Source organism: Ischnura elegans, chromosome 9 (genome assembly GCF_921293095.1).
Source record: "Ischnura elegans chromosome 9, ioIscEleg1.1, whole genome shotgun sequence".
Classification (NCBI taxonomy): Eukaryota; Metazoa; Arthropoda; class Insecta; order Odonata; family Coenagrionidae; genus Ischnura; species Ischnura elegans.
In genome coordinates this window covers 2,892,158-2,912,596 of record NC_060254.1, presented here as the reverse complement: position 1 = coordinate 2,912,596, position 20,439 = coordinate 2,892,158, and the positions used below count along the sequence as shown (strand labels likewise).

General features: G+C 40.3%; 1 protein-coding gene across 1 annotated transcript in view; it reads right to left on the bottom strand.

The window, feature by feature from the left end:
• LOC124165855 (homeobox protein SAX-1-like) overlaps nucleotides 1-12,627 on the bottom strand; it is a 43,482-nt gene extending 30,855 nt beyond the window's left edge. The window contains exon 1 of the mRNA XM_046543381.1: nucleotides 11,338-12,627. Within this exon, the coding sequence (XP_046399337.1) occupies nucleotides 11,338-11,392 (55 nt within the window). The 5' untranslated portion in view covers nucleotides 11,393-12,627. The remainder of the gene's footprint in view (nucleotides 1-11,337) is intronic.
• Between the last annotated feature and the right edge of the window lie 7,812 nt (nucleotides 12,628-20,439).

The window sequence follows — 20,439 nt, the reverse complement described above, 5'->3', positions numbered from 1 at the left end:
TGAATGAGTGGTCGCTAAGGGGCTTTATGATATATAGATGAATAAAACTTTTGGGTTAATCCTTTTCTTGCAGCTTAAAAGTCAACGTTTCTCCCCCTCTGCCTGGGACATCGTCAGGACTAATGTGAGCAGTTTTTATCTCAAGGGCCAGGTGCTCATGAAAATAAATGAAATTATTATTATAAATCTTGACTGTTTTTTCATTTGCGTGAAGTGCACGCTTGGCGTATTTCCTGCTGTTGAAAACCAACCCGCTTCCAAACATTCTTGGGGTGCAGATATTCTTCTCGGGTTGTTAACTGGGTAAATAGATCCGTCTTGGAGAAGGAGCAATTTACCCAGAGCCATATTATCCTCCCAGAGAACCTCAAATCTTTCTCCCTTGAAGCAGCTCGCAGGATACCATGTAGTTGAATATGTGGATGAATACATCTCGCTTTGTCCAAAACGAGACTTAGTGAACATCAGGAAGCCGGCACGGGGGTGTCAGGGAGGGGGGGGGGGCAGGGAGGTTCGTGCGGAGGAATAATGAGGGAAAGGGGGTTGAAATAGGGCGAATTCCAGCCGAGTCGAGGGCTTGGGTAAGTGGCGGGGGGTGCATTTGGATGAGGTCTGCCTGAGGACGCGAGTGCCTCCTGTTGTTCGGGGAAGGTACTAACACACTCCACACCGACTGCTCTGAACACATCATAACAAAAGACTGCTGTTACGTCAATGTATTCGAAAAATAAATGACGGCATGAATGAAACATGGACTCCATGCGAGGAAACCTCGCGTCCCCCTAGCCATTAAAATAACGAACGATTACAAAGAATTTAACCGAGGGAAATGTCGAGAGAATGTAAGGAAAACAAATTATGCATGTCATGATAACAAGATCATTAAATGCAAGGAATATGAATTGATCTGAGGAACTCCCACATATTCTTAGTAATCTTCCGCTATATCAAACAGAATGTGATAATATGGAGTCCTCAAAACATTTCAGCGGATTTAATTAATCTAATTCCCTTTTGAATAAATGGACCCATCGATCGAATTAAATCCAAGAGAAATACTAATGTAGATCATTTTTACTATTAAATTATCATAAAAACAATTTTAACTAAGTTTAAAGGAAATAAATAAATGAAATTAATTAAACGATTTGGTGGGAACATTGTAGGTAAGGGCTTTTGGGTCAACGATGGCTGCGCCATTTTCGACTTGAAATATGAAAAATTATTATCGATCTAAAATTTTAAGGATCTAAAGGTAGTCAAAAAATAATAAAATACTCTCTCGTTCTGTACATTTGATGATCAGGAAACTAATTTTAAAACATAAGATTTCCTTCAAGGTATAATATTGCATCAAACTGTTCAAACGATAACGTGATGATTAGGATAGTACTTGTCCGTTATTGCAAACTGGCGTATGATCTACAAATGAGTTACGAGTAGCACTTTGATTATTCGCCGAATTTTAATTTCATAGCACACCTATATTCATGATTTAATTGATATTAGACCCCTATTTACAACACCGCGCCATTTCAAAGTCTTTTTTTTATGTAATATTGAGTTATATGCTGTATGTTATTGGCCAGGCAATTTAAGTATTGGTGAGATAAGTTGCTGCAAAACTCTAAGTGAGCCCTGATCCGAGATCGAATCATATAGAATGAAATTTTTTCATGAATTTTAGTGAATTATAAAGATTTTATTTAAGAATTTACTTCGGTTAGCTTACACTATTGGGATTTGCATTCTAAAAAAGAGAATAGATATATTTCAAAATTCCACGGGATAATGTATTCAAAAATAAACGTTGTTATATTACACAAAGTATTAATATTTATTTATCCCACTCCCTTTTACATTCTATTCAGTACCTACCATTTGGAATTTAACAACGTTTATTTTTTGATCTATCATGTCACTATTCCACGAAATAAACTCTCGAATCATTGATTTTCCACGGGATAAACCATGTAAAGGATTTATTCTCTTTTCGAGGTACAAATTGGGTCTTTAAGTCAATAGCCTCTTTTGCGTAAACACCCAATACCCGCTTTGATTCTCTCTGCCAAAACAAACCGATGGAGCTCCCCAGACATTATGCATCCTTGAGATAAAATACCACTCCGTCGCATGTGGCGCTTATGGCGATATGATGGCTGGGGGTAGAGATGACGGCTCCGCAGTTCCAGGGGTGGTGGCGATAGGAGGCGCTGATGTGCCGGCCCTAATCTGCCACCTCGCTACATTATTCATTCGCAGCCACCCCTTACTGAAGGAGCCACCACCTCCTGCAACGACTGCCTGTCTCGTCTTTGCTTTCCATATTCATGCAGTCATTCCCACTTCAATTCTCGGCCATTTCTTCGCCAAATCTTCCACCATTGAAATGGATTGTAATCTGTAATTGATTCAATATCGGCTGAATTAAACCATTTATTTTAATCCGATTTTTGCCATTTCAAAAGAACTGTGCCCTTAACTTTTGAGCTTGTTATACTGAATACTTACATCTAACATATTCACGCTCCACTCCGTAAAAGTAGCTAACGATTAAATTCCTCCTCGAGTTCTTATATGTTACGCATGAAATGACAATCAGTTTTTTCACTACGCCAAAGTAATGCCATTCATTATGAGCACATTAAATGGTGTGCCAAAGTTAGGAAAACGGTCATATGAAAGCTCATTTGTCATGACAATGAATTTGTGAAGAGAAATCTTCCATTTTCCCACTCACAGCATTTTCGCTATTCTCAGTCTATCCAATTCCACTTTAAAATTAATACTTGGTTTTATCGCCTGGTTTCAAATAAGATAGGTAATTCAACAATGAAGTGGGGGTATGATAGTTATGGCAGGAATAGGCGTCTTATGCGACTTAGGATGGAGTTGCATGATTTGGCGCTGCAAGAGTGATGCAAGAGAGGTCCTGCACTCTTAATACAAGCGTCGAATATACATCGCCATGCCAAGCTGCGAGCTTCATCATAAATCCACCGCGTAGAATGCGTTTCAGGGGTGCGTCGACAACTGGGTCATTTGCACAAATCCACCGCTTGATAATAAATAGTAGGGAGCAGGCATGAAGCCAGACATTCGCTCATGGGGGTATGCGATTTGCCCGCACCGGCGCGCGTTTGTTGTCAATTGGCACGCGTCGGACGAGCGCGCATTTCGACAACTCTCTCACAATTAGTGCCGCGGGCCGATTCATCGGATTTTGCATCTGTCAAAAAGTACCGTGAGCCGAAATATCTGCTTTGAGGCAGTTAATTGTACAAATCAATTACGAAGCAGAAACTCAACTCTCGATTAAAAAGTCAGGATTATTTATACAGCTGAAAATTAATATAATAAGATTGAAATTTAAACAGCATGTTGATAAATCAAAAAAAGACATTACAGAAATGTTTTCTCGAAGATGTAACATTTAATTTGAATAGCTTAGGCTTTTTCGCTTGTGACACTCCAAATGTATGGCAAAAGAGGGTTTGATAAACTGTTTTAGTGCATAAGTTATCAGTCATCGAAGGTTTTTACTGAAAAAGACGTAGTTAATATGGCGAATTGATTCGGAGGCAGACCATAAGAAGCGTAATTGAAACGGGAGTGTCAGAGGAGGAGTTCCGGCGGGCTAGTGGCCTGCTCAGCCGACAGTCGCCACAAGGGGTCGCATAAAAAGTCGGGCGTTCCCAAAGCAGCGTGGGGAGTGTTTGGAAGAGGCTTCGCGCTAAGTAAATGAGGAGTCAAAATGGCAAAGTCATTCCCAAAAGTGATTTAAGGAAAGCTCAATTGTCATGACAATGAATTTGTGAAGAGAAATCTTCCATTTTCCCACTCACAGCATTTTCGCTATTCTCAGTCTATCCAATTCCACTTTAAAATTAATAATTGGTTTTATCGCCTGGTTTCAAAGGTATTTGGTAGATATACATTGACCGAGATTCATAGAGAAAATGTCTGGCCCAGTTAAAATAGATACCTACAGAAGATCTTTTTGTCAATTTTTATACAACTCACGGTAATGTCTCCTTAAAGACCATTCATAATTTTTTCGTCCCCAATAAGAAGTGGGTACCTGCATTTATATCATCCATCGCGGGAAACATTATATATCAGCCTCTTCAAACCACTGCTGTACTTGAGCGTCTGAAATTTTGAATTACTACTCCATCTACTATCGATTAGAGCACCATCTAAAATTAGAGTCGCCTTTCATATGCAGACAGATAAAGGTCGCGATAATGTTAGTATTTTTTTTATTTTTACAAATAGTAATAATTTTTCGACAATTTACGCACACATGTATTTTGCATTCACCCCAATGCATTCTTTCCCTTCTACATCTGAGTAAGAGAGCAGAATTATTTTCCCGTGTTTTGGCCATTTTCTATTTTCAATTAGCACCCAAGCCATCCACTGGCGGCCAGATATTATTTTAATGAGCTTTGGATCAATGATTATTATCCATCTTTTACTGATTTATAGCACCGAAAAGCTTTCGTACGGAAGAGTACGTAGTGAAATGAATATTTTCCGATAGTGGAGACGATACTCTAACCGTCAGTATTTTCATTTTAAGTGATTAACAAAATTCGGCCCTCATAGAAATTAAAAATTCCTACATACATTCATCATTTACAATCTTACAATCAAATTACGCTTATAGCAATGTTTTAGGCAAATCTCTTGAATGGCAACAGTAACTGGAGTAAATATTACTTTGATTAATTTCATTAGTATACATTAAGAACCTTCTCAACATATGAATAAAATCGCAAAATGTTTTGTGAATCAAAATGGAAACGTGGATTAAATTGCAATGGGACACATGATAATATAAGAGAAACACCAAATAGCTGATATTGACACTGAAACCTTATCCAATCAACCTTACCCAAAAACCATATTCCTACTGATGAATATTATTAGCTTAAGGGCAAACAAAACTATTTATACACCCAATATTCTAAAAAGATATTTCGAATAAAAGTTTGAAAGGGCGAAGAAATCAAATGAGATCTCCTAAAACAAATACTTTGTACCGGTTTAGCACAGGAAATTCGATACTCAATAAGAAGAAATGCGGCATTATTTTTGGTCGCAAGATAAGATTTGGTCTAATGGAGAACTTTTATAGTAAAGTTTTCAAGAAAACAACCATCAACACGTGGTATATTTTGGGCCTGCCGAATGAAATTCACATTAATTGCAATGAGAAAACATTTGGTAAAAACGGTAAAATTGCCATGGGAATCGAAAAAATTGGGTAGTGTTATTGGTCTGCGCTGCGGCCTACTAAGCCAAAGATCCGCGGTATGCTTCCCGGTCGTGGGTAATTTTTTCTCATTGCAAACAATCTGAACCATCAGTATGCATAAGGCCACACACGAAGACACTGAAAAAGTGGACAATAGAAAACACTAACTACGACAATAGACAAAAGGTCTGATGAAAATCTTTTCAATAGCAACTGAAGCACTTCTTGAATGTAATTCTTTCTTTGCGAGTACAAATTTTCAATAAAAATATCCAAACACAGCATGTGAATTCCGCTTTATTTCCCAAAAAATCCAAAATTGTGTAATTTACAAAGTATTTTTTAGGGAAAGAACAAAAACTAGCTCCTGAAATTTATTACCTTGGGCCAAAAAACGCTTACCATAGAAATCCAACAGCCACTGTATCAAGAAACAAATCGTGATAATAATTTAAAGATACCAAAAACAATGATTAACAGAAATTTAATGACTGCAGAGAATTTGGAAAATGAAATCTTCAAAAATAAATGCTCTCTTCTGGTCCAAAAAATAAATTTCCGTCGAAGCATGACTCCTCTTCAAAATTACTTTTGACCAAAATAAATTTAATTTTAAAGCCAATTAATGAATGTCCGAGAGAGCAATGAGGACGTGCTTAGGATAGTTGGAGAAAAGAGAAGTCTTTTAAAAATCCCAAGAAGGAGACGGTACAACTGAACTGATCACATTATGAGACATAATCGCCTGATGAAAACAATCACAGAAGGACATATGGAAGGGAAAAAGGGCAAGGGACGGCCCCGAATGACTTACATAGGGCAAAGGGTTATAAGGGATGTAAAAGTGATTAAATACTTGAGTATGAAAAGGCTAGCGGACAAGGGAGCTGCATGAAAACATTCTTAAGATGATTCACTTGTGATGATGAGCAATGAATCGGTTTCACCGCATCTCTCTGAAAGCATTTAGGTCCATGAAGGAGTTGGGGCTATTCCGGTAGGTATTCCGATTTTTTTTTCTTTCTCTTGACCTCAAATTTTTAAATTTTGATTAGCGTGTCTATGTCAAACTCTAGCATACTATTCTTAGTCAAATATTCGGAGATGCCAATCAACATATATTGATAGTCATGGTCGTTCTTGGATGCAGTTGGCCTTCGTTCCCATCGCACCGGGTGCGGAGTCCCGGCGCGGCTTCCGCCCTTGCGGCCGCTTCCCAGCTCACCTGCACCCGATCCATTGCCGCTCCTTTCCACCTGAACGGAGCGGCAAGTGGATAACACAAAGGTTACACTTATTCCCACTAGTGTGTCTATCCACAGGGATCAGCAGTGGGGACCAATGATTGAAAGGATTGCGAACAAGGCTTTTACAGCGTTTAAGTTTTTAATGAGAACCCAAGGAGAGAGTTACAGCATAAATGAAGTTTCGCGTGCAAAACGTTTTTTAGGCCTTTTTTAAGGCCGTTTTACACGGGGCACGGAATTTTGCAGGTTAGAACTGCATAATTTCTAAAATGGCGTGGAATTGCGCGAATGCATGAACGAAATTGATTATTTTGAAAGGGGCTATTTTGCCATGTCACGTCCACTCATTCTCGCATGTGTTCTAGCAATTCACCGCTTTACACGATGCAATTTTGACTGAGCCTTCGTACACGCGTCAGATTGTACAAGAACGTGTCCCGTGTAAAACGGCCTTTCAGGACGTTTTACAGGGGGCACGTCATTGTACAAACTGACTTATGGACAAAGGCACAGTCAAAAATGCGTCGTGTAAAGCGGTGAATTGCTAGAACACATGCGAGAATGCGTGGATGCGAGATGGGAAAATACCCCCGAGCTCGCATAATTGCAATTTCAGCAAATGTTTTCAGTGCTAAGCTGCACTATGACGTACCCCGCGTAAAACGGTCTTTAGGATAGGTGCCGTCAGTTTGGGATCATCGGCTAAAAGGGGGGATCAAACTGCGGTCAAAAAGTCAGCGTTGAGAGGAGAGATATGCAGTGGGAAATTTCAACAGGAGGGCAAGTGCGACGGAGATGTTTAAGATTATTAGGGCTGGAGATTATTAGAGTCAAGGAGGTAGAGAACACGCCTTAGGTGTAACCATAAAGCACGCGTTGACGATCCTGCACGGTAGAGTGTATAAAAAAAGGTTGAATGGAAGTACTGTAGTTATCCTGCGATTAAGGATCACATTAGTAAAACTGTCCCCGAAAGGAGCTCTCAAATACGCTGCAATACGCTACCTCTCTTCACAGGGCGATAGGAGAACGGGATATTACTCGCTTAAAGCGTACCTTATGGCCTCGAAACATTTAGAGTACATAAAATAGACCACGACCAACATTTCCCTGCATCCCAAATTTGAAAATTTTCTCTTTCTCACCTCAGATTATAATTTTCCACTATCTGGAATGACAGGTGGAAGGGGGAAAGGGCAAACGACGGCCCTGAATGAGTTACATAGGACAGATTATTAAGGATGTAAAAGAAAATAAATACGTCGCTATGAAGAGATTAGCGGATGGGAGAGAGGAATGGAGAGCTGCGTCAAACCAATCTTAGGATTGCTGACTTATTGTGATGACAACATGGGATACGAGAAAATTGTTTAAAAAATGCTACTCTGCGGTATATTTAAAAAAATAAATGACTAGATTTTAACACATAAAAGGACACAATTGTTTTCTCGTACGTTTCAGTGGGATAACCGACTATTCGATGAGATAGAATGGACTTCTGTGGTAGATATATGTATTCTACTGTCCTACATTTCATGTAAGAGAGTTTAATAAACTCCCTTTCGTTGTTGGTTCCTGCCTCCTGGATGCCATATCCTGGAGCCTTATCATATCTCATGCAATCAAGAGTAAGTCGTTGTAAGTCAACCTTTGACTCGCGCAGACCAATAGCCGCGTAGCGTGACCTTCACACCACGCGCTTGGTTCTTGGAACTTGGATCTGCCGGTAAAGTTAGTCTGCGCACAAGCAGTAGCTTCGCTAATACTACAGTGAGTTTACTACTAAACTCACTGTAGTATTATCACTCTCATGCCTAAACTCAATCACGAGAGAATGCATACCACGTAGTCTACAAGCTCCAAACATATCAAGATGATATCATAATTTTTCAATAAGAAATGCGACATCAAAAACAGCATAGTACGACCTGGTAAGAGCGAGTGATGTTTCTTGACCTACTGCCAAGAACCGAAAATTCTATAGCACAATAGAATTTTATAATTTTCAAGTCTCGAATACTAAACAGCAGCTCTCAATTTATGCTATTTTTGAAATAATTTAAAACATTGGCTTAAATTAAAATCGTGCGATTTTTTTGAATAGCGACTTAACGAGTTGGTTCTTCGCTCCGACGCCCTTAGAATTGGGTGATTTTTCGTATAAATCGTTATGAAATTTATAAATACACTGTCATCGATTTAAAATTAAAGAAAAAAATTATTCTGCAATTCGTGTTCTCGACTTTTTAATAAATTCGCATTCACGCTCGAAGACACACTTAAGAATGTTCGCCGACAGAGCGCTCCATGACGACGAAAAGCAATTAAAATCGCCTGTATGTTTATGCAACGGTTTCTCCAATAATAACGTACTTAGAATGAAATAAATTGATAATAATGGATATGAAAAGATCTCTTATCGTATATTTACAGAGCATTGGCCATTAACTGGACTCAAACCAAGATTCCCGGGAAACAGAATAATAATAAACATATCGGATAAAAACGACCTAGTGTTGTACTTCATCACAGTATACACATGAAAACATAGACATTATACGATTTGGAATGAATGTAGCTCAGAAAAGCCTTTACTTTTATGTTGTTATGAGAGAATTGCAGGGGTATCCAAAGCAAAGGAAAATGAAGATATTACAGTAAAAAATGTAGTATGCACCAAGGACATTATTCGTAATGAATACGAATAATTCGAATGAACTGGGATTCGGATATGGATCTCCAAAATTCCATTCAGTTATGCTGCCATTCGTAGTTGTTTTCTCAACAAATGATTTTTTTTAAAGTGAAATCCATTCTTATTTCATAACAACTTAAACTCGCGCGATAGACTGCGAATGATGTCATTTTTAAAATGCAAATTCTGTGAGGGCAAGTGTGAATATTTATCAACCTACTATCCATACCAAAATTCTGTCACCCGATTTGGAAGTCGGATATCTCAAAGACAGCTACTTAGATTTTACTGCAACAGTGTACATCATGCAAAAGCTATTTTAATCCTGCGCTGTCTGATGGCATGCAAAATATTTTGATGTTGACGACTATTGAAATATGCGCTCAGAAACGTAACTATGGCGCCTTTACCAGGCGACCGCGCAGATCCCTCCTATTTAGTGCTTCCTGTCAACAAAACGGTGTTAGCCATCCAAACTTCCTTTGCATATTTTAAAGCCAAAGACTCTCAAAATATTCATACAAAGTTAAATGTTATTATGTTCATTATTATGTTAATAGTTGATGCAAAAAATAATAGTCGTTATAATAGAATGGTGTTCTTCGCACTCTTCCACAGTACCAATCAATCTACCTCGAGCTGAGTTTTTAAAACTCTAAGTCCTTCCGGTTGTTTATCGGGGGTAAAAGTTGTCATCCCCAAATTTTCACCTCAAAATTCTGTGGTTAGATTTGAGTGTTCAAGGATAATCGGATGACGTGGTTAATTATCTTTGATAGGATGAAATCTTTTGGAAAAGCCTCTAAAACTACATACATCAACGTATCTGAGCACATCGATTCGTCTCCTGATTCGCGAAGGTATTTTGAACATAAATATCTGTGTATTCAGGACATATTTTGATAAATCATTGATGCGCTGTTCGTTATAAAAAAGCTATACACTCTATTAATTCAATTTCAAACTGTCGACAACGAGATAAATCATTCCATAATCAATGCACATTCCTAGCCGCATGAAATTACTCGGTGGTTCCTTACTGCCTGCGGTACGCTAGTCCTCGCTGACCGCTGCACAAACTTTTAGTTGTAAATCTACTTTCTATTCAATTTTAAATATGGAATAATTGACCTGTGGCCAATTTCATAAATTTCTTAGCCATTAAAAAGTAATAACAATTCCCATCCCTAATGAGCTAACGAGGTTTTGTTATGTACAATAATTTAAATAATTTACAAAACTTAATGGCTTCTTTAAAATTTTCAAGATAATAATCTAATTGTTAGGACGCATTTGCAGTACCACTATCGGATCAAGATCGGTATTCCTTAACACCTGAAGCTAGACACACAGCGCGGGAGGGAACTTTGACAGCGACCTAAACAGCGTGAGAAAACTTTGCCAGCACGAGAAAACTTATTTCCCCCAAAAATTATTTCCTAGTGGCGACTATCCGCGATACATCTGCTGATGAGAACAGTGGCTCACCGAGGGGGGGGGGGGGTTTGGGGAATAAAACCCCCCCAGAGCTCAGAGAAATTTTAAGTTTAATCCATTTTACTTAATTGTATTGATATTTCTAAAAGAATAGTGTAAGTATTAAGAAAATATCCCTCAGAAAGTCATAAAACTATTTTGAACCAATTATCTCAAAATTCCGCAATTTATTAATCTCGCACCAACCGCTTATCCTAGTGGGTATACCATACCCCCACACACCCCGGTACAAGCTGCACCTAAACCACCTCCCCCCCCCCCCCCAGCTGCGCCCCTGGATGACACCACTTACCCAGAGGTACCTATCATCTGACATTCCATTTTTCTGTTTATTTACAATTCACAATTCCTATCAAAAGCGAGCGGTGAATTTAATCATCAGAGTAATTCAAAATTCAAAAACGAAATAAGTATATAGCGTATTCAATTAAATGCTTGTTTTTCCTTGGCTTACGAATTTACGACACAATTGGACTAAAGGCCATCGGGATAGCACTCCCTAAAGCAAAGCTCCGGTTAGGGGCCTGCTAGGGGCCTGCTAGGTGCCTGAAGAATGAATTGACATTACGCCAGTAGCTGTGACTAAAAACTTTGACGCTTTGGAGAAAACAGTACGTGCGAAGGTAGGTAGGTACCTGTTCTCGCGAGGACGTCTCCCAGGAGATCCCGGATGAGGAATGACTTGCTCATCTTCGAAAGGAAGGCCCCCTCCAAGGAAGGTCCACGGTCACCCACCGCACGCGGAGTCAAAGCGGCCAAGCTCCAAATTTCTCACAGGCTCACGAAATCGTCTTTTTAATGCAGTGTCACCAAAGACAGCAGTCTCTACAGCTCATGATGACATTTCAGACTTCATGACACATTTCCAAACAACTTGAAAGGTATCACTAATACGTATGTTTCCGTCGCTGCAATGCATCACTCCGAATTTGAGAACCCAGTTTTTTTGTCTTACGTTTCACTGCCACTGTCAGCCACTCGCCAAATCACCGCCGACACCGGAAAATTCAATAGCGCCTAATGAGACACGAATGAACGTTCAAGAAATAAGTACGGATTTTTTTCCAAAATTTATCGACACTTATCAGATTTCACGATCATCACATCAACAGCCCATGTTAGTGAGTCTATGAGTTAATATTTCACCGAGTCATATCAAACACACCACTAAAAACACTCCGGTGATATTTGAGATCCGTGTCTTTTTGAATGGCCTTAGCGGCGGTAAAATTCTACCGTTGAAGAGAGGAAAAATCTGGATGTGCAGCTATCCCACCAGTATGAAGATTCCACGATCGCCTTGAGTCATTTCTTACTATTGTTCCCCAACTTACACTTGAGGATAAACAATGTCTACAACAGTCTAATGCGAGGAATGAATGGGACTATTGTTCAACCGTAAACAGAAGGGAAAACACACCTACGCACGATACTGTCAATCCAAGAAAACGACTGCACAAGTTTCTAAATACACCTCGCAGAACACTTCACTTCAGGTCTGAAACGAGTGCAACCCACGAGAACGAAGCTTGACCTCAAGTCGACGAAAAAAGCAAAGTTCAGAAACTGAAGTCTTTCAAATAAGACTGGCTGGGTATGCACACTCGGATCTTCTGTAAAATCAGTCTCGTCGCTGTGAACACGGCTGAACAACTGTCCGTCAACGAGGGCAGTAAAACAAAATAATTCAATTACGCCACGAAAGAAACTCCGCGAAAATAAACCGAATGGGACCGCTTCTGTGAATATTCTTCACCAGCATTCCACGGTGAGTTGACGAGAGGTTATTTCACAGTCGACGGACGAAGGTGGCAGTGGGGTCCCGCCGGGAAACGTGGTTGACAAAAGACGCTCGCGAGCCGCGATCACGTCCCGACTGATCGCCGTGCCGCGGGATGAATGGGGCGGGGACAAGGCATCTCTCTCTCTCTCGTGGGGGCGGGGAAGCCGGGGGTGGATGCTGAGCGACCGCCCCCGAACACGAAAAAAGCCTTTTAACCAACCCCCTCCCTTTGCTACCCCTCCTCCACTGTGCGGCGGTCGGAAAACGGGCGCGTTATAGCACACAGCTTGTCGCGCGGCAATGCGATCCACTCGTAGAGATAACGCGCGCCTCTCGACTTCCCCTCCCCTCATCCTCCCTCCCTTCCCCCCCCCCCTCCCCCTGCACTCCTTTCACCCCTCCCCTTGAAACCCTTCGAGATCGCCAACTTCCAAAGGGGTATCATTTTATTTAATAGAACGGCAGAAAATGCTAAGGGATAATGAATGCGCTTATCAGAGTGCCTTTAAAGAGTGTATAAATAATTAAAAATACTACAATATGCATTGATTGTACATGGTAATCATGTGCTGAAGGCATAATCTAGAAGGTTATTTTGTAGGCAACTTTTAGAATCCTCTTCCAGACGCAGATTCCGATTTCGTTTCTTCGTTACATGTGCGTTGCGACGCAGGTACGTCTCGGTATTTTTTTTCTCAAGCCATTGTCAGACTATCTATCTCAGAAAACTATCAGGTTGAGAATCGCATGACTGAGAACTTATGCTTCGCCTTGTGCTCTGGCAACGGGTGTCGGGGAAGTCGCTTAGAATTTAGGAATAGTGATGAATGCCTCTCTAAGACTTTCGAGGACGGTGAGATTATGTCAAACTGGCCCTTTCAAGGCTCAGAATGGACAGGCAATACCAGGAGTTCGAGATCAGCGGTAAACGTAGTTGCTAGCGCTGGCCGTGGGGACCAAATTTTGAAAGTGACGGTACATAAAGCAATTGCAGCGAATTTCCGATGATTAGAAATCTTTGAATAAATACAAAATGAGAGAAAGGGCTATGAATTAATTATAAGTTAAGTATCCCACGACGGAGACCCTATCCAACAATCGTCATATTCACAGCTTTTCGTGTTCTACCCTTGGACGCCGCTTATACTTGCGAAGGAAGACTTATAAAGCATACAATTCAGTGTATTCTAGGGCAGGTGCGCAGTAAATGCACACAAATAATCATTAAATCCAACAGAAATCGAAACGTAATGATGAACTTGGATTATGAAATAACTTCTATCTTTGAGTGCATATGTATTCACGCAAAAGAAATATTTACGGTGCGTAACCAAGGATAACGAAAGGAGTAATGCCTCGTTCACATTACGATTGTCCGAGCGATCGTCCAAACGATAGTTGGCCGATATAGCCGTGTGAATACAGGTCCTGACAATAGTTCACGTGGTTCCGAACGTTGCCACTTTACGATGCTTAGGCGCTGGGAGACCGGAAACGGAAGCGACAAGAGAAAGACGAAAAGCTCGTGAAGCTCCCTTTGCTCTATTTTTTATTCATGGATTTGTCCCAGGAAGGAAGAATATGGGCGGAAGAAAAATTATTCGTTAAATACATGTCGAACAAAGTAATATCTTGTCCCCGCATACGTCAACAGCTTTTCTAACCGTCAATTTCTCCTTCACTTTATATGTCAGCACTAGAGGACAGCTCAGGTTTTAACAATCGCTGTGTTAATGCTTCCAAAGATTGCTGGAACAATCGTAATCTGATCGAGGCATAAGGGGAGGGTAAATTTCCAGGGGAAGCAAAGTGGCGCCGCAAACTCTGTCCTAAAATTTTATAATTGACTTCATATCAATGTAAAATTGTGGAATTGTGGTACACTTGCATTGATAGCATTGGTACTCTTAATTAAATGTTGAAATATAATTCCCTTCTTCAAATTAATAAGCAATAATCATTTTTAATAACTACATCCAATAAATAATGGTAGAAGAATGCAACTTTTTTCTAAAAAATTTCTGCAAAAATATAGTCAATCGATTCTTAAAAATGCTTATTCTAATCATCGATATCTTGTCTTTGAGGATTTTTCCACCCCTTTCGCTAAATTTGAGTGGGATTTGTGGTCACCCTCTTACACTTAACTACCCAGCACCCCTTTCGCAAGGGAGGCCATTCTGCATTCCCGAATCTGCGCTCCAATTCGGATGTCTCCACAGATTTAGCTATTAAAGCGAATCTTTTGAAAGTTCAATTACTTACCTAGTTCTCACTCGAAGGGTTTATTTCCATGGGAACCGTAAATTTCCATTTTGTATTCTTGAGCAAAGTTACGATTCATTGAACGATTCATTTGAAGACCCGACAGCTCTCCGAATGTGGTCACTTTCATTCGTATAAATGCAGGATAACCCCACAGGGGGCGTGACACGTCTTCCTCCTCCCCTCCCACTTCGCCTTCTTTCCCCCCTCCCCTCGTTATTCCTCACAGCGGAGTATTTTGCGCCGTCGTAAAAAGAGCCGATCTCATTCTCATTAAATCTGCATTCTCTCTCCTCTCGCTAAACCCTCAAACCCCATCCTACCCTCCAACACCCAACCCCTTCTCTTCAACACACTTATATGTGGAAGTGAAAGGGTTGCGTTGTAAAACATGAAAACTCTTCTTGCCCTAGAGTGGACACTCAAAAACACTTAGATGGTAAAAAAATGAGAAAAAAAATAATAAAGTTTGAGAGGGAGTGTAGATAGTTTTCCCTAATTTTGGACGGGACGCAGCCCATATTTCTCAAAAGAGGAGAGGAGGAGGAATGAATTGGGAATGAACAAGGAATGAAGAACGAAGGAAGGGTGGAGATGGAGGGGGAGAGGTTGATCGGTGGTGCTTTGGTGGGCGCGGTGGATTCCAGGTGCAGAAAACGCACGAAAAGCCCAAACGCACGCTTGCTCCGAGTCTTTCAGCGGTCAATTGGGGGGGGAGGGGGGGAGGCCAATGTGAGCAGTTCATAACATTCGTCGGAGAGAGAGTTATGGGGGGAGGAATGTATGGCGGCTGGAAGGGAGACGGAAAGAGAGCTATTGCAAGAGGAGCGATGCCCATTCATTCGGATGCACAGTGGGGGGGGGGGGGGGGGTGAATAGGTCGATGCAAAAAGCGGGGCATTTCTAGCATAGATGTTTGTATATGTACACAGGGAGTTTGGATAACTAGGAGTTTGTTGGGGGGTGGGGGCAAGGATCAGTTTGCTTCCCCCCTCCCATGATCCCCCTACTTCTCTCCTTTCATCACCCTCCCCCACCACTAAAATGTTAAATCCGTAAACTATTTTTTTGAGATGCGGTAGTTGAAATTACTCGGGGTATGCTTGCTGTTAAGGAATTTTATCATTACAGTAGAACCTCGGATAACGATCACAATCCGTTCCAGAAAGCCGGTAGTCATCCGAAATATTCGCTATCCGAAACAATATTCCCATTAGAAACAAAGGAATTAGGAATAATTGGTTGTTAGCTCCAATTGACTCGCAATTATATGAAAGTCATATGGTATATAGGTATTGCATTACATTGTATTACTTGTATACTTTATATTGTAGACATTGTATTACTTTGTATCCATTTGGGATCGCACAGCACCGAACAAAAACATGTCCGCTACACATCTGTTCGCTAACCGAAATTTTGTTCGCTATCCGAGGTAAATTTTTAGGGAAATTTTTGGTCGTTGTCCGAATTTTTCGTTACCAGAGGCGTCTGCTAACCGAGGTTTCACTGTATTTTTGTTTATCGATTTAAAAATTAACAGCTATTTTAAATAATTTAATCAGAAAAATAAAATATTTTTTGAAATAAACTTTTTAAATTTTGCCACCCCTTGAAATCTGTCGCCCGGAGCACGTGCCCCCTCTGCCCCGCCTTACTTCCAGGGCCTGTGTATGCATACATGTGCACAACATTTTATGCAATGGCTACCCTCTCTTCCTTACTTTCCCCGTCCCCCTTTCTCCCACTTTCCCACTCTCCTCTCTCGACCGACGAAGAAAACGTTTGAAAAGAATTCTCATCCAAGAGAGAGACGCGATTAAAAGAAAATTTGATGGAAATAATTTTCGGCGCACAGCACAGTCTTCTCATACTCTCTGTGACACGAAACCCGTGGATAGTTCACGGTTTATGCTTTGCATATTTTCCCCACTCCACGAAATTTCTCCATCGACGCTGCTGAGAGAATATCATTAAATATTCACATTTTTGCGAGAGTATTTACCATGTGCTTAATAAATAAATGTCTGCAGGTTACCCACCTAACATCTCTCTTCTGATAAGATGGCAGGAAGCTGTGATGAATATTCAAAGTTTAAAATGGGGTATGAAAGAAAATGATGAGAAAAATTTAACGGACAGGGAAAAGAGTGTGCTAAAACATATGGATTAATATGTAGCATAAATTTAGGAATGATTGAAGAATAAATGTCCATACTATTAATCTATGAAATAATGTGTTCAAAATATTAAATGAAAAGTTGGTGAAAATTATTTTCCGTTCCCAGCACAGCCTTTAATTTCTAAATCCTGAGATGCAAACAACCTGAATAGCGTACGCTTTTTTTGCATAATTTCCGCGCTTGGCGAAAACTCTCCTTTGAGGCTGCTGAGAGAATATCATTTCTTGTATCACTACGATTTAAATATTTCATTTTTTGCAAGTGTGTTTAGTGATTAAATGCCTAGATACTCTTGATCTTACTCCTCCGATGAGGTGAGTGTTATAAGTGATGAATATTCAAAGGCTAAAAATGAGTAAGAAGAAAAATCAGCAGAAAATTTTAACGGATAAGGTAAACAGTGGAGTGAAAAATGAATGCAGAGTTATATTTTGCATGAAATAATGAATATTCACTCTATAAAATTCCTCAATCAGAATCTAAAGGCAAAGTTACAAGACACATTAACACCCACGAGCTCATTTCTACATGCATGAGCTCGACAATGAACGCAAAAATGCATCGCGTCACCATTGACATTGTAAATAATGCATTAACAGAAATTATAAAATTTTGTTTAACCTGTTGTAATTTGTTTAATGCATGAACCGTTCAGATCCTAAATGAACCGTTCAGATCTATCAAAATCGTTCATGCATTTTGACATTAACTCGCACGGGTTAATGTCAAATATCCGGTTGAATATAATCGGGAATCCAGTAATCAATCCTTATTAAATCATGGATCTCCATACTGTACTATAGACAGAGGAGAGAAAGACAATTTCATGTTGCTTTTTGAGCCCATCAATCTTTCATAGTATCAAGCCATCGTCATGGTAAATTAACTAATATACATAATTGTAACTTAAAATCAATAGTGTGTATATCGCTATTGGTATAGTGCTTGGAGGAGGCGACCAACAGCTGAGGTCATTTGCGCCATGAGGGAAGGGGTAGGAAAGGAAGGGTGGATAGAAACCCGGCGTCGGTATTAGCCTAATCTTAACGAAAGGCGTCAAGGGGACCACGGCTTAACGTCCCATCCGACGGACGGAGTGTTGAGTTTGAAATGCCCTCCACACAACATTCAAGCAGGGATCGGGCAGTCTCTGAAAATGCTCTGCCACTGGCGGGATTTGAACCCGAGGCCACGGGGTGGGATGCCAACACTCTAGCCACCACACCTACCCTATTTTAAACGTGTTTAAGTGCATAACAATTCCTACGATTCGACGGGATTTTGTTTAGTAAAAATAAGAATACTATGTTTAAGAATACTACCAAGTAATTTGTCTAAATCACTCACTAATATCCGCTGTTGATAAATGGTAATGTGACAACTGATTATTCTTTCGACCATTGTCTTAATTAGCATCAAAAGTCTCTGTTCGCCATGATGGCTGCTTAACAGCACAGCAGATCGTATCATTAGAGACACCCTACATAGAGGAAAAGCGTGAACTTCGCCAAATCTTTTTTTGTGAATGGCGATCTTTGATGGTTTTCGAGATTCTGGAGTAAAATTCGCATCATTTAGCGTGACAAAGAAGTGCCCAGGCCTTGCTAATTGGGGCCCCAAAAATATATGGATTGATTTCTAAAAAAGGGGGTTGATCGGCCAGTGTTCGTTCGTCTTCAACCGCCAGGATCATGTGTTATAAGGAGTAATAATGCAGATTTCCCTTTTTTGCGTACGTATCAAGGCAGCGATCGATGCAACGACATTCAAATGTCAGTAATCGAACCACATAATGAATGACGAAAAGGAGGCGAGAGAAATATTTCCCTTTTCCTCGCCTCCATTTATCTTTCGTCTCGCAGAAGTACCCGCATCTCTCAAGGAGATGTTAGACCCGAACCTCATCCGCTATAATTAATTTCATTTAGGGAGGGCCTCGATGGAGCAGCCGAAGGAGTCAGTCACCTTGCTTCGTGATATAACAACGCGGAGGGATTTTGATGCGAAGATACATAATTTCCCCATCTATTAGCTGTTTTTAAGACAGGAATTAATGACACTGAGTGACAACCCAAAGGTTGGAGACTTATAAAACAGTATTCACCCACTGACTGCATTAATACCCAAAATGAGGGAACTCATGATTTCATGAGCATAGCAGTAGGTTGTATTTTGTACATTTTGATGACAATTTGATCACATTAGAGCTTTCAATGAACCATATAACATCTTCAAAGGGACTAATTTCATTGATTTTAAATAAAAAATGCAATTCATGAATGAAATCCGACAATCTGAAAATACCTGGCCTATTGCAGGCCTATCGGTTCGCTATCGGTGTGCTCCGATTGCCCAATAACAATGATGTAAAATGCTGAATTCCACACAACGAACGCAAGATAACGGGACGTTCCTCCCGCAGCTACACCTTAATTCATATGATTACGGAAATCGTCTAGCATTAGGAACATTTGCTCAAAGTCTGCAAATTTCACCGTGAACTCAATCAGATCAGAAAATCCATTGAAATCTAGAATCTCCTCATGGATGTCAGAGTGAAGAATATTTCTCTCTCTTAATTTAGGAAACATTTTGTTTGTGATGCTAACTTCAGATGTCACCAGGCGATGCTCGATGACATAGGTGTAAAATAAGTAACACGTTGCGAGCTAAAATAGCCAGATGGCGTTCCAATTACGGAATTCTGCGATCCGAGAAACAATACTTTGAAGACAGGTAAACAAAACAGAATTGATCGACTCGAGACAAAGGCGCGTGGAAAACAAGCGAGATTTCGCGCAAATATATCCGGACAATAGCAGTTAGAAATACGGGCACGGCACCACGTACGTAGGGTGGGAGTTCACACAAAAAATGCTGCATTGTTGCGCTCTCCGGGAGGCTGTGCAGAATACAATGAAGAGCGTTCATCTCATCCCCTAATGAGGAGAATCCACGGAGCCTTGAAATAACAGCCGTTTGCAAATCCCCTTTGTCAGCCGTGGCTGAACGCAAAGCAGTGTTGATGGCTGGCTTCAAAACGTCGGATAATAAGGGAGAAGAGTCCTGCGTAAGTGCTGCCACACTCCCGCTGTTTTCGCGAGCGCTGTTCAAATTAAAAGTTCATCGCGTTCAGGCTGCAAATATGCCACCACTCAACAGCATTTAATGCATAAATATCCACCCGCATTCTAGGCAAATGTATAAAATAAATATTCCGGGAAGGGCTAATAATAAATATGCCTAAAATATTATTCGCAATGAAATATTTAGGTTTAACACATTATTTTATGTTTCAGCAAATTATGCCACACCTGCCTATCAGGTTGACGGTATAATGTGCTTAAAATTTGATACGCGGGAGGGCAAAGTAAATAGTACATTTGTAAAGTAGGTAACATATATTCTTATGTTTATGTGAATATCCAGGATTTGCACAAAATTAGTGTCGTGAGCAGAGGTGAATATTTAATCTCATCAATCAGAACGAACAACTCTTTTCAATA